This window comes from Mytilus trossulus, chromosome 10 (assembly GCF_036588685.1).
Source record: "Mytilus trossulus isolate FHL-02 chromosome 10, PNRI_Mtr1.1.1.hap1, whole genome shotgun sequence".
Taxonomy (NCBI): Eukaryota; Metazoa; Mollusca; class Bivalvia; order Mytilida; family Mytilidae; genus Mytilus; species Mytilus trossulus.
Genome location: NC_086382.1, coordinates 69504194 through 69517664, shown reverse-complemented (window position 1 = coordinate 69517664; position 13471 = coordinate 69504194). Strand labels below are relative to the sequence as shown.

Here is a 13471-nt window from a genome sequence, read left to right as displayed (position 1 = left end):
TAGATAAAACAGATACATTTCAAATTTATTCTTAAAAAGCCATAATAGAAGAAATAATATTGAAAGATTTTCACATTTTTTCGGGGATGGGGCATATAAAGAAAAGAACCATATATATTTAAAATAGGTGTAAAAGGATGAGGGGGGGCACTTCCTTTATACCAGGATATTGTCCTGACTTTATCTAATGCTTGTTGATTGATTGATTGATTTGGTAAGTCTACATGCATTTTAAAATGCAAATCATCTTTCGGGCAACAGTCATGTAGATTGATATTTTATTTTCAGTGATGTAGGGCAGTCAAGGTCAGACATTATATTTGCCAACATAGAAATAATGAAGTTCCTCCAGCAGACGGTCAATCTTGTCTCCATTTATCTGACAGACAAAGAGTGGGATTTTATTATGTGTAGTGTTGTATCATTTGTTCAGGTGTGTACCAATACATTTTATTATGTGTAGTGTTGTATCATTTGTACAGGTGTGTATCAGTACATTTATTATGTGTAGTGTTGTATGATTTGTACAGGTGTGTATACGTACGTACCAATACATTTTATTATGTGTAGGTTATAGGTTCAGTAAGACCCCTTTTTGGCCCAAAAATATAGCAGTTTTAGAAAATTGTGAAAATGTAATCTTTAAGCTATATTTTGGAAAGTAAAATGCTTCTGCTACAGAAATATGAGCTGTTTTTGACAATACAATGCACAAATATCGCGTTCTAGCATCATTAAGTCATGCTAAATTACTGAAATCTTCAAAATTTTAGCATTTTGGTTAATTTTTAGACGTATTCCGTCTTAAATGAAAGTAGCCGCATTGGTGTTCATTCATAAAATTGAAATGTAAGTTGTACTTGATGATAATACAAAACATATATAAAGGTTCAGGATGAACAGGGATGCGGCGCGGCCACTTTCATTTTTGTCAAAAACCATCTGAAAAGTGACATTTTTTGGCATATTTGATAGATTTTTTCATATTTCAGCTTGAATCAGAGGGTTTTTGATGACTAAATCAGTTAAAATCTTTAACATTTATATAAACTAATCGAATCAATTGAAATAGACACTTAAGTGTTTAAAATGTGTCCAAAAACTTTCATAAGATGAACCTGAAATTTCGGGCCCAAATCGGTCCTTAACGGATCTACTCCTTTAAATGTAAAAAAGCAGTGATTCAAGTACTCTAGCTTAAGATTTCTTTTAAAAAAAAACTGAATAGTACCATGATGATGAAAAAGTGTTCAAATTTTCTAAAAAAGTTCAAAATGTTTTTAAAAGTCTTTAATGTGGAAAAAAGAATTTATAAGTTCATTGATTAGTTGACAAAAAGTCAAATCCACATCAATATAAATTCAAACAATATATGTTGTTTTATAGAGCATTGAAGAAAGTGTAGAAAGATTACCCACCTCTGTAGAAGTACAGATATTTACCTGTACAACGTGTCGTTTGCTAACAACAGTAGCCAGGTGTTTACAAACAGATGTAGAAAAGGCGATTTTCCCTCCAAATCTCTTAACAGAATGGAATGAGTTCTTCAGTGAGGGAATATTTGGGGCACTATTACCACTTTTTGTCAAAACAGCAGGTTAGATATAAATCACTTTAGTTTTAGTTTTCTTAATATTTTAGATTGCACTAATGTACAGATTATTTCTACATTTTGATTTTAGATACCAAATATTTACTGTAATTTCCTATTTATAAAACAGTTACTTAATTCTGTATAGCTTCATATATTTAAACAGAATTGTGATTGGAATCATACATAAGACTATCTGTTAACAATTGCTTATTTATCTGTGCCGTCATTATGAAATGAGAGCTAATCTACGTGTGATTACTTCCATGAAGTAGAAATTCACTTGAAGGATGTAAGGATATAAATGTATTGCCTGAATGTCTTTGAAGACCGTACTGCTTACAATGGACTTAAATTTTGACATTTTAATATCACGAATGTCATACTCTCAATTTAAGTTGTGAATTGACGTAATATTTTTTACTGTGAGTTTGAGTTGTAACACTCATGTGAGTTTTTAGGATGTGGTTATGTCATATAGATAAACATTAAATTCCACCATGAAAAAATACAATAATTATGAGAATAGAAGACAGTAGTGAATCAGGGATTTTAGACATGCAAAGACATTATCTATATTGATCAAACACAAAACACATAGCAAAAGTATCCACTACAAACTATCATCAGTATAGCATAAGGTTTAACAAAGGATGCATCTATTATTTTTTCCTTACAGAGAATCACACTGAATCAATTACTGGTCAAATTTATCTCCTGCTGAAATCACTATCTCTATCTGTCTGTCAGTGTCCAAAACAACAAGTATTAGACCACAAACTTGCAGCTTACCTTAAAGCTGATGACACAAGTGATTTACCTGATTCCTTGCAGACCTTGCTCAATCATGTATGTCCACTGTTGTCACATGATGTCAGAGAAGTTCAGTTGGGAGCGTTTCATCTTTTGTACAGGTAGTGAATGAAAATATATGTAAAAGAATATTGATATATAACTAACAAATGATTTATAATATTTTATATTTCCAAAATTCTAGGAATATGAAATTTCAGATAGCAGTTTTGATTTTGCTAAAGATCACAATTGTAATATTTAGGTAAATAATTTGTTTAAACATTTAACAAATTTTTGCCTGAAATTTTTTTTAAGATTTTTTTCCTACTTATTATATATGCAGATTAGGTGTATAATTATTCTGTTACGTTAATTTTCAGTATAATACCAGAATTACCACAATATGAAAAGGAGAGTAAAGATTCAACAGAAGAGGAGGTTTCAAGGTAACTACTTTTATATGATTAGTATTGACAGATTCTTAGTTAAAGATTGATAAATGCAATCAAAACCTTATGGGACTGACTTGATATCTTAATGTTCCAAGGCTTATCAATAAAAAAAATTTATACACAAAATATGGTGCACTGATCATAACCTTCTATACATACTATAGTTCTATCCATGAACATTTCCAGAAATTTATCGATGTAATATGTGCTCAGATATTCAAGGCACAAAATAATTTTTCACTTGTTAAGAAAATTACATAACTTTTGCAAGGTACAGGAATCTAATATCTGTTCTAAAAATAGAATGATGTAATTTTTAAACTCATCTTAAAAAAATTGGAGTTATCTTCCTTTGTATATCATTGCTGTTAAATCAACTACAAGGTTACAAGAGCGCAATTATTCGTAATGCATTTTCCATAGGGTACCACTAGTGTTCCATATTTTTTCTCAAAGACTACACAAACTAGGGAAAAACGTGTAGCAGTTCCTGTTACTAGAAATGCCAGTGTTGCATTACAACCAAAAAAATATATAGGGTCATTCGGCTCAAATTGACTTAAAATGCAGTTGAAAAAGATCGTCTACTTTTTTGCTTAATGAAAAAGGCATATTTTTAATGGCCCTGACGTGCAGAAATAGAAGATATTTTCTATAATTTGTAAAATGTGAATATGATTTTCGGCAATTTTCAAACCTAATTGGACAAGCTTTCGATTAAATGTAATTCCAATCCTGTATCATCCAATCAGAAGCCGTATAGGATTCTATTCTGAATACGATCTTGGGGTAAAAAACTTGCCGGTAAAATGTAAACAAATAATTGGGCTCTAGTAACCACAAGCAATGCATTATTGAATTCTACATCCAACTGATAAATTGGAGCAATCTTTACCATTCAGTGCTTACAAGCACTTTGATTTTAATGCTTGTGTCGCAAATTATTTGTACATTTTCTATGCTTAACTTTGAACTTCTTTTTAACTTAGAACAAATTTGGTAGGTAATTGTTTTATTGGCTATCTTGTAATCAGTACTATCTTTATTTCCAGATGTCCCCCACAACAGCTGATGACTATACTTGTTGATGGAAGTAAATTAGAAGTAATGTCGTCTGGTCTGAATGTGGATCAGTACCTGAAAATCAGTCCATTTACTGATGATTACACACTAGCATTGTCCTATTTATTGACCTGGAGATTACTGCTCTACTTCTTCAAAAGTTCAACAGCAGAGGTAATATGTATTTCTTTGTATAAAGATTTTTTTGTAATTTGAACTGTTACAAATGAAGAATGGAAAACTTTGTTGATTAAATGCATTGATAAACACCCAAAAAATACTTTTTCATTAAAACTGTATTTAGTTTAGGGATTGCATGCATCACTGTTCTTCCTATAGCTTAAAAGTTTAGATATTTAGATAAAAGGAAACACGAAGATCATTTTATTTGATATAACATTTAAAGAATTGTATAAGGGTATTCAAAGGGGGCAATAAAAAAAGAGACCACTGTCAATCAGGAAAGGAAAAAACGTAAAATTAAATTTCTGACCCGTTTTCTTTATAACTTTGCATTATTACACCGCAGCAACTTGCGATCTGCTCTGATAGTATATAGCTAGCATCAACATTCCTACATAAACTGGTTTTTACTATGCTGAACAAATTTATCCCATCAATTACTGTTAATATCATTTGCCCTGAAATTGTATTGATATTTTTTATGGAGCTACATCTATTTGAACCTCCCTTATTTAACACTAACCAGCAAGATTGGAAAATTTGTCTTTGATTGAAATATTTGGTAGGGAACTATGTATTGCCATGCAATAACACAGAAATATTCTTTCTATTTTCAGATAAGACAGGAATATGCTATTTACTTCCGACAGACAGGCCTGGTTCATCAGTTACTGTCTAATATCTACAGACTTATGCCAGATAACCCTACACAAGATACTAAAGCCATGTTTGACAGAAACTTTTCATTAAATGTTGCAAGTAAGTGATTAATAAAACACTTCATAAAGAAAGACATTGATGTGATTAAGTCAGTATAAGAAAGACCACTAAAGTCAGTGGTTTGTCATATGCAGTTGTATCAGCATGGGCATATATCATCTCTATGAATACTATTTAAGCCTGCCTCCTCATATGACTGGATGACTGTTTAAGGTCTTGTCCATGTTGCAAATTGAATGCATATTCAGTACTAGAACCGGATTATGTGATATCAAATTAAAACTCTGCTGTGTACTAGACTGATATGTTAAACAGATTTTTTTAAGGTTCTTGTTCAGAACGTCCTTAGGAAAACATGTCACCATACCTGGACATTATTCTGACAAAGAGCTGGCAAGTCTGCTCTTTTAAAATGCCGATTATTTATTAGAGGAGCAGAAAACCAAGAAAAAATCAGATCTTTGGTTGAACAAACAACCTCCCACTCTCAAAGTGAGCACAATGTCACTGATCGGTAACACCCTCTCAGTCACAGTCTATTGATCTTCAAACTTTTGCATATTTACCATGGTAGGTCTGCATTTGTATAAATGAGCATCAGATCATCTCATTTCTATATATGGAGATTATTTTGCCCTTCTACTTCAGTCATTTCTCCTTAAATGTTTTGCATAAGTTAACATGTTTAAAGTATTGCTATTTTAATTTCTGTGTTTGCATTATACTATCAAAATTTCACTCAGGTGAGACATTTCACTGTCAAAATAAAATTGAGAATGGAAATGGGGAATGTGTCAAAGAGACAACAACCCAACCAAATAAAAAAACAACAGCAGAAGGTCACCAACAGGTCTTCAATGTAGCAAGAAATTCTCGCACCCAGAGGCGTCCTTCAGCTGGCCCCGAAACAAATATATACTAGTTCGGTGTTTTATTTCTCAGATCAATATGTGGTCTATTGCTATAAATAAGTTTGTGATTTAGTGTCTTTGTTACTTTATAGGTGCTGCTACAGAAAAAGATATACCATATTTATCGTGTTATGTGTATAGACATGCCTTACAGACTGTACCAGCCATGGTGAGGACCTGGTGGAAAGAACAAGACAGAAAAACAATCAATTATGTTGATAGGTTAGTTAATAGGTTAGAGGTCAAAGACAGGTTTGTATGTTTGGGGGATTAGTGAAGGTGTAACTTTATAGACATAAATATATGCAGATAGTTCCATCTATCTCATTTCTCATTTATTTATGTTAAAAATTTAGATCAGAAGTTTTGATTTTCTTGCAAGGTATGTCCTTCCTACCTTAAAATAAACACATTTTTAGAAGCTCAGCAACCGTTAAGCATAATATTCAAAATTTGGTCAAACCTTCAAAATGTTCAAATCAAACTTATTATTCTTGGTGACATCATGTATATTTACGATGGTATAATATGCCTCTATAACCCTGTCAACTCTGTGGTTGTGAGTTTGATCTCCACAGTTAACAGGTCTGTTTGACTTCAATCTGAATTCACTAGGATTGTAAGTTCGTCAGCTGAAGACAGATAGTTCTTTCTTAGTATTCCTGCTTCCTCTTCCACTGACCACCAATGATCATGATATTGACAAAATACCAAAAACGGAAGTTTATTACTATCAATCAATCAATCATTTACTTCTATAAACACAAAGAATTACAAAATCCATAATTGTCCTGCACTACTTAATATATATCTTACATCTTACATAAATACTACTTACAGATTTACAAGTAAACATGTAAGCCAGATTTTATGTACAGAAGAAATACAACCAGTTAGTAAGACAGATATACAGTTAGAGAATATAACAGTAAGTCTACATACTTATAATCAAATTTCTCCACAATCAATTTGTTGGTTGATAATACACTAATTAACTGTGAGTCATGTTGTAGGTTGATTATATAGTGAATTTTAGATTTTTGGTTTTCAATTCTGCTCTTATAAATACCTCAAATCAGGAAACATCCTGACACAAAGGATACTTATGCTTTTGTTTTTAAATAGTATTTGTATTTTATGACATGTGAAACAATCATGTTTGTTACTTTACATGAAGATAAGGAATAGATCATTAATGGACCTTCTAGATCTTTGACCTTTGAACAATGGAAAATGCTGAAATTGTATAGCAAACTCTAATCCCTCTCTTTATGAAATAGAATTAGTTCTATATAGAAATAGCCTATAGATGGTAAAGGAGTTTCCTGTTCCTAAATTTCTGTCATCATTTGTGACTTTGCTAATTAAATTCATAACACTAAACCTTTACATGACCTTAACAAAACCCAAAGTTGAGAATACTGCTTTTATTTGCAATTTATTAACTTTGTAAGAAATTGTTTTTGGAAAGAAGGAGAATATAATAAAAAATAGTTAAACTGCATTTTCCTTCATTATTATAACCATTTCAGATTAAGACAAGACCTATAACAAGGGAGGTAATAGCGACTTACTCTTTAGAAGAGGTTACCATAGAGATGGTGATAGCATTACCTGAGAACTATCCCCTCGGTACAATAACAGTCGTTAGTGAGAAAAGAGTGGGGGTGTCAGCAGCCACATGGGACAAATGGCTGCTTCAATTGAATGTTTTCTTACAGTATCAGGTAGGTTTATGTCTCTGAATGACAAGTAGGAATAAGATACAATACAATGTGTATAGGTATAAGAAGATGCGGTATGAGTGCCAATGTTTCTTACTGTTTTCTTTGCAGGAAGAGGTAGACTTTTCAATCCTATTTAACTTTATCAATATTCAAAATAATTATCAAATTAAGCATTGTAACATTAGATTACATTGACATGGAGTTAATGGAATTAAAGTAGAAAATGTAAGGAACTATATCCTTTTCTACAAATTCACGATTTGTTTTGATACGACATCTTATGCAAACCTCTTGACAATACCTATAGTTTTATGACATCAGAGGAGTGAAATAACAAGTTTATTTCATGTGTGAAATTATCTGTATTTGTTTCACTGGGACATGACCATAGTTCAGTGCAACCAATGTAATAATAGATTATATTATGAAACTTACAATATAAATAATGAATGAAACTTGACACATACCATATTATTTATTGTGTAATTGTGATAATGTCAAGTTGCCTTGTGATCTCATTAGTTTGCATAACCATTTCTTAATCAGGAGATTTTGTTGTGAAAAATGAGTGCTCTCTGACAATTTGGAGGAACTAACAAACAAATCTTAATTATTTCCCCTGTGTGAGGCCATCTCTTACCAAAACATGATTACTTTATAGGCTGTATATTATATGAAATATATTTGATTAAATGATTTGTTATTTAGAATGGTAGTATTATTGATGGACTAAGAATATGGAAGAGAAATATAGACAAGAGATTTGAGGGAGTAGAGGATTGTATGATATGTTTCTCTGTCATTCACGGCACAAATTACCAACTTCCAAGACTCACATGTAAAACTTGCAAGAAGAAGTTCCATTCTGCATGCTTGGTAAGTTGTGTAGATGAAAAAAGCCAATGTTGTATCTGTTTCTCTTTATTGCAATTGTATTTCAAACATAGAAATATTTCCAAAATTCAAGGTTGGAAAATTTAAAAAAACTGATGTGTGATGGTTTCTTTAAAAAAAAAGATATTTGAAGTTTCATGCTGCACACTGTATGGCAGTCAATTTCTAAGTATAAGTAAATTCCACTCATGAAATGTAACAATATTAAAACAAATTAATTAGTACTTTATTGGAACTCTGTAGACATATCATAGTCATGATATATATTATATAGTCATAACAGTAAAAAAAAGTACCACACCATTCAACAGGCCACACATACCACTAACACTTGCATCTCAAACAGAAACAAAGATATCCAAACAAAGAAGAACAACACATGTTTTGCATTGCTGAAAAGGTTCAATTTTGAGGAAACTGTTTTACTTTTTTAGTTGACAACATTAAACCATTTGAGTTTAATGATTCCTGCCCAAATAAATAAATCCTGCATTCCTGACAAAGCTGCAATCTGATATTTGTCTACCTGTTCTTAAAAATGTGCTTTCCTTACAAAACTATTTTGGTAATCCATTCAAGCTGTTACTGCTGTTGTGTTTTCCACACAAAAAAAATTACAGGAATTATGATATAAAAATAAGAAGAAAATACAAAAAAGTCTCAACGACAGACCAAGTGATGTAGAAGTTAAGAACTATAGGTCATTATATGGCCTTCAAGAGTGAATAAAACTCATACTGCATAGCAAGATATAAAGGCCCAAGTTTGCTATAATATGGAATGTTAAAAACAGATGTTTATAGCTACAAGAAGATATAGAACATAGGGTATATTTTATAGTTCAGTCTAAGTAATGCTTTGTTTATATTTTCAGTATAAATGGTTCCAGACCAGCCACAACTCAACATGTCCACTTTGTAGAAACTTATTTTGATAGACAAGAAACAACAAACTACCAAAAACTTTCAAGTTATTTATTGAAATAAATAATTTTATGCAAATTTGTTTTCATTTTGTTTTGCTTGTAGAAATGCTATGGTGATAATAAAGCCACTCCCCCCCCCACAAATTCAGAGATCAAAAAGTTTTATAAATTTTTAAAATAATAACCTCCCTCAAATGATCAATAGATATAAGTCTATACCATATTTGTATTTAAATTATTCAACATTGTCATTCATATTAACTTTAATGCATCAAAGCTCTTGTGCATTTGTGAAAAAACAGCAAAACTAGACTCATTGGGATATCTTTTTGTTGATTTGTTTTTCTTCACATCTAAAGTGATAACCCAAAAAGCTAATTTTTCAAAAGAAAAATATTTTCAAGATACTAATGGGTGTTAAATATCTCTTTGGGCATTCCATTGGCTTATATCAATTTTGTTACAGAAACTATGTGTAAATGTAAATCTTTCGTAAAACTGTGAATTTTGACTTGTTTATAACATCACAAATGACCATAGAATATATATATTTTTCAATTGTTACAGCCACAATCCTTTTCCCTAATGTGATCTACTGAATTAGACTAATAACAGGATTCATACTAACAAACATGAACATCACGACAGGTGCCACATGTGGAGTATGCTCTGCTTTCCCTTCCAGAAAACCTAAGACTACCTGAGGTGTTGGGTTGGGTTCGTGTTACTCAATCTTTAGTTTTCTATGTTGTGTTTTACATGCTGTTGTTTGTCCTTCAAAATAAGTCTTTTTTCTTTTTTTGCCATGGCATTGAAAGTTTATTTTCTACTTGATGTTGTATGAGTGTTAATGAGACAACTCTCCATTCAATTCACAATTAGTAAAAAGTAAACCATTATAAAGACAGCCTTCAACACAAAGACTTCGTTCAAACCAATCAGCAATCTATAAAGGGCCCCACAAGTGACTAGCTATAGTGTATAACCATTCAAACATGAAAACCAATGTCTAATCTGTATATAAAAAACGAGAAACATGAAACACTTATGAAACAAACGACAACCACTGAAAAACAGGTTCTTGACTTTATCAGCCTGTTCATTTTTCAATAAGATTAAAATAGACTTCTTGCAAAATAGACAATGTTCTATACTGACATGCTGAGTAGGACAACTAAATAGCATTGAACATATTTATAAGTATTTGTCTTTTACAATTTTTTCACAACAAATGTATAACCAAATAGGTATATAAACCTGTAAAAACTCTTCTTCTAGAGTCACCAAATTGTTAAAATTTGCACCAAAAATGAGCCAACATTTGTTTTTTGGGGAAATTTAGTATAATATGAAATATTTCGTGAAACATGGTTAATAATTTTTAAAATACTAATGTCCATGCAATTTTTTGAGCATTCACTAGTATTGCTTGATCGGTTCTTTGTGTGTTTAGTCTTTTTGTTTATTATTTTAAAGTTTTGTGTGTCTATCGGAAAATGTATGAACATAGAAAATGGTAGTGTGAGCGGGGACTCCGTGTACACATTTTTGATTCATCTTGTTACTAGGCTGGTATGTTTATCCACAATCCCAAAGAGATATAATTTTGCAGTTTACGAATTTTGATATTCAACGATTCAAAGTGCAGAAATTGCTTTATTATACAAATTGGATAATAAAAAGATCTGCCAGAGCACATAGAATGCTAGACTCTTATCTTGCAACAGTACTTAACCAACTGACTTTTCTATCCCCTACACAATTATCTCTCATTTCATACTGAAAGAAATATTAAAATAGCTAGTTATGCCTTGATTCATAAAAAAATATCTTGCATCATACCGAACCTTCCTGAATGAAAAGAAGCTGATATTATCCTTTTATTAACTTCACTTTCCAAAAAATAGATGCTGTCTATAGATTCTTTCTACATAATTCACAGTCAGGTGACTGTTGAACACACTTATTTCATCGAACTTGAAATAAAGGATACGACAGATGCAATTAAGTCTGCCTCATACCTTGACAACACTTTACAACATAAGAGATTTTCAGCTTCTCAAAAATGAACCATCCATTTCTAACTAGCATTACTCCAGAAGCGCAATCACATGGAAGATATATCTCAAATTGAAAAAATATTTCAGGGATCCCATTTCTTATCATGACTTCCTTAATAGAGATTGCTGCTCACAAAGATGTTATTAAACCTAGTTTGAATTTGAAATCATCTTTTCATAACTTTTTCAGACGCCACAACGAGTTGGGTGACCGTCATTGAATATTTATTTCACAGATGACGACGGATATTTTTCAATTGTTACAGCCACAATCCTTTTCCCTAATGTGATCTACCGAATTAGACTAATCACAGGATTCATACTAACATGAACATCACGACAGGTGCCACATGTGGAGTAGGCTCTGCTTTCCCTTCCAGAGAACCTAATATAACCCGAGGTGTTCGGTTGGGTTCGTGTTGCTCAGTCTTAAGTTTTCTATGTTGTGTTTGCATGTTGTTGTTTGTCCTTTTCTTCAATTTTTTGACAGTTTATTTTCTACTTGATGTGGTATTGGGTGTTAATGGGATAACTCCCCTTTCAAGTCACAATTAGTAAAAAGTAAATCATTATATGTTAGAAAGTACAACATTTAACACAAAGCCTTCGCTCACACCAAACAGCAATCTTTAAAGGTCCCACAAATGACTAGTGTATAACCATACAAACATGAAAACCAAAGGTCTAATCTCAGATTAAAAAACGAGAAACATGAAACACTTATGAACCACATCTACAAATGACAACCCCTAAACAACATGTTCCTGACTTTGGACAGATGCAAATTTAAACAGATGTAGCGTGTTAAAACATTTTAACAGACGCCAAACTTCACCAAACCCTGAAGTAGTGGTGTAACATTACAATATAGAAAGACACACTATAAATAATCAATTGAAATGGTTAAACTGGATCAAAAACATGGCGTTGAATAAAATAATGTAAACAGGGAAACAATTTCAAATTCTTATTTATAATTATTCTTTTCATTTTATTTATCAGGGACTAAATTATTACAATAAAGTATAAAATACAAGGAACTACATAAGTGTTATGCACTATCAATTTGTTAAGATGTAATATTAACAACAATATCTTGACAAACACTAATTGTTGTATGATGTATGAAAAGTTAAATAATCCAATATATTTCACATGCGATTTTGTATTTTTCTATTTTACTTTGATATTTCATTGCAACAAAAGAATATCACCACATGATTTAGAGGCAAATCGGAAATAAAGTTGGGTTTTGCAAAATTTCTCTACCCATTCATATGATTGTAAACCACTCGTTTTGTCAAAATACATAAGATTTGCAATTAATCAGATATATGCACAGTTAAGGCCTTCAAATATACCTTTATTTTTTAGAGGCAGTAAAAGTTCCCTTATCGGCCGGAGGGACACATCTCGGCTACTTTTTTTTATTAGAAATAATAATGATTGTTGATATTGGTCAGCTCTTGTTCAGAATATAAAGACATATACTTGCAATATTGCAACTGAACAGAAGGCATATGCAAATCAGTCGATCAATTTTGATGGATAAAAACAGCAGAATGCTTCCATTTGAAGATGTCACATACCCTTTCATTCAATAGCATACAAGTAACATTTTTTTAACACTTTAAAGGTCCAATACGCGCATTTTAATTCTTTACTGCAATGTCCGCCTTGATTCAGTTCTGCATTGTCAAGTAAACGTGCAGTTATTGTAAAAATCTATAAGTTACAATACATCTTTTATTATTATAGTTATGTATTTGAAGGATACATGTTTAATGCATGAGTTTATTAAAGAATCATACAGGATTTGTGAGTATTTGATATCCATCCAATTATTTGATTATTAACTTTGTTAATCATTATGTATCATTCGAATTATTTTGTTTTAAAAGACATGACTGGATGTTTTCTTACATTATAATATTCATTTAGTAAATATTGATAACGTTAACATATAACAAACATATTACATACAACATTGTCAATCTCCAGATACATGTAGTGACCATATTAAATCTACTTTTATTTTGTAACAATAAATTGTCCTTTTTGTATGAAGAGGTTTTGCGTCGCATGATGCACTTGTTTTTACTGTCTTAATAACACGCTACCTTGCTCACAAATTGTTATCCATTTATAATG

At 31.4% G+C, this 13471-nt stretch overlaps 1 protein-coding gene across 1 annotated transcript in view; it reads left to right on the top strand.

The window, feature by feature from the left end:
* Window positions 1-9336, top strand: part of LOC134688430 (E3 ubiquitin-protein ligase listerin-like) — a 39775-nt gene extending 30439 nt beyond the window's left edge. Inside the window, exons 20-30 of the mRNA XM_063549136.1 lie at window positions 289-433; window positions 1387-1597; window positions 2271-2505; window positions 2767-2832; window positions 3891-4074; window positions 4701-4842; window positions 5807-5936; window positions 6555-6642; window positions 7247-7441; window positions 8150-8317; window positions 9210-9336. Of these exons, the coding sequence (XP_063405206.1) occupies window positions 289-433; window positions 1387-1597; window positions 2271-2505; window positions 2767-2832; window positions 3891-4074; window positions 4701-4842; window positions 5807-5936; window positions 6555-6642; window positions 7247-7441; window positions 8150-8317; window positions 9210-9269 (1624 nt within the window). The 3' untranslated portion in view covers window positions 9270-9336. The remainder of the gene's footprint in view (window positions 1-288; window positions 434-1386; window positions 1598-2270; window positions 2506-2766; window positions 2833-3890; window positions 4075-4700; window positions 4843-5806; window positions 5937-6554; window positions 6643-7246; window positions 7442-8149; window positions 8318-9209) is intronic.
* The last annotated feature ends 4135 nt before the right edge of the window (window positions 9337-13471 follow it).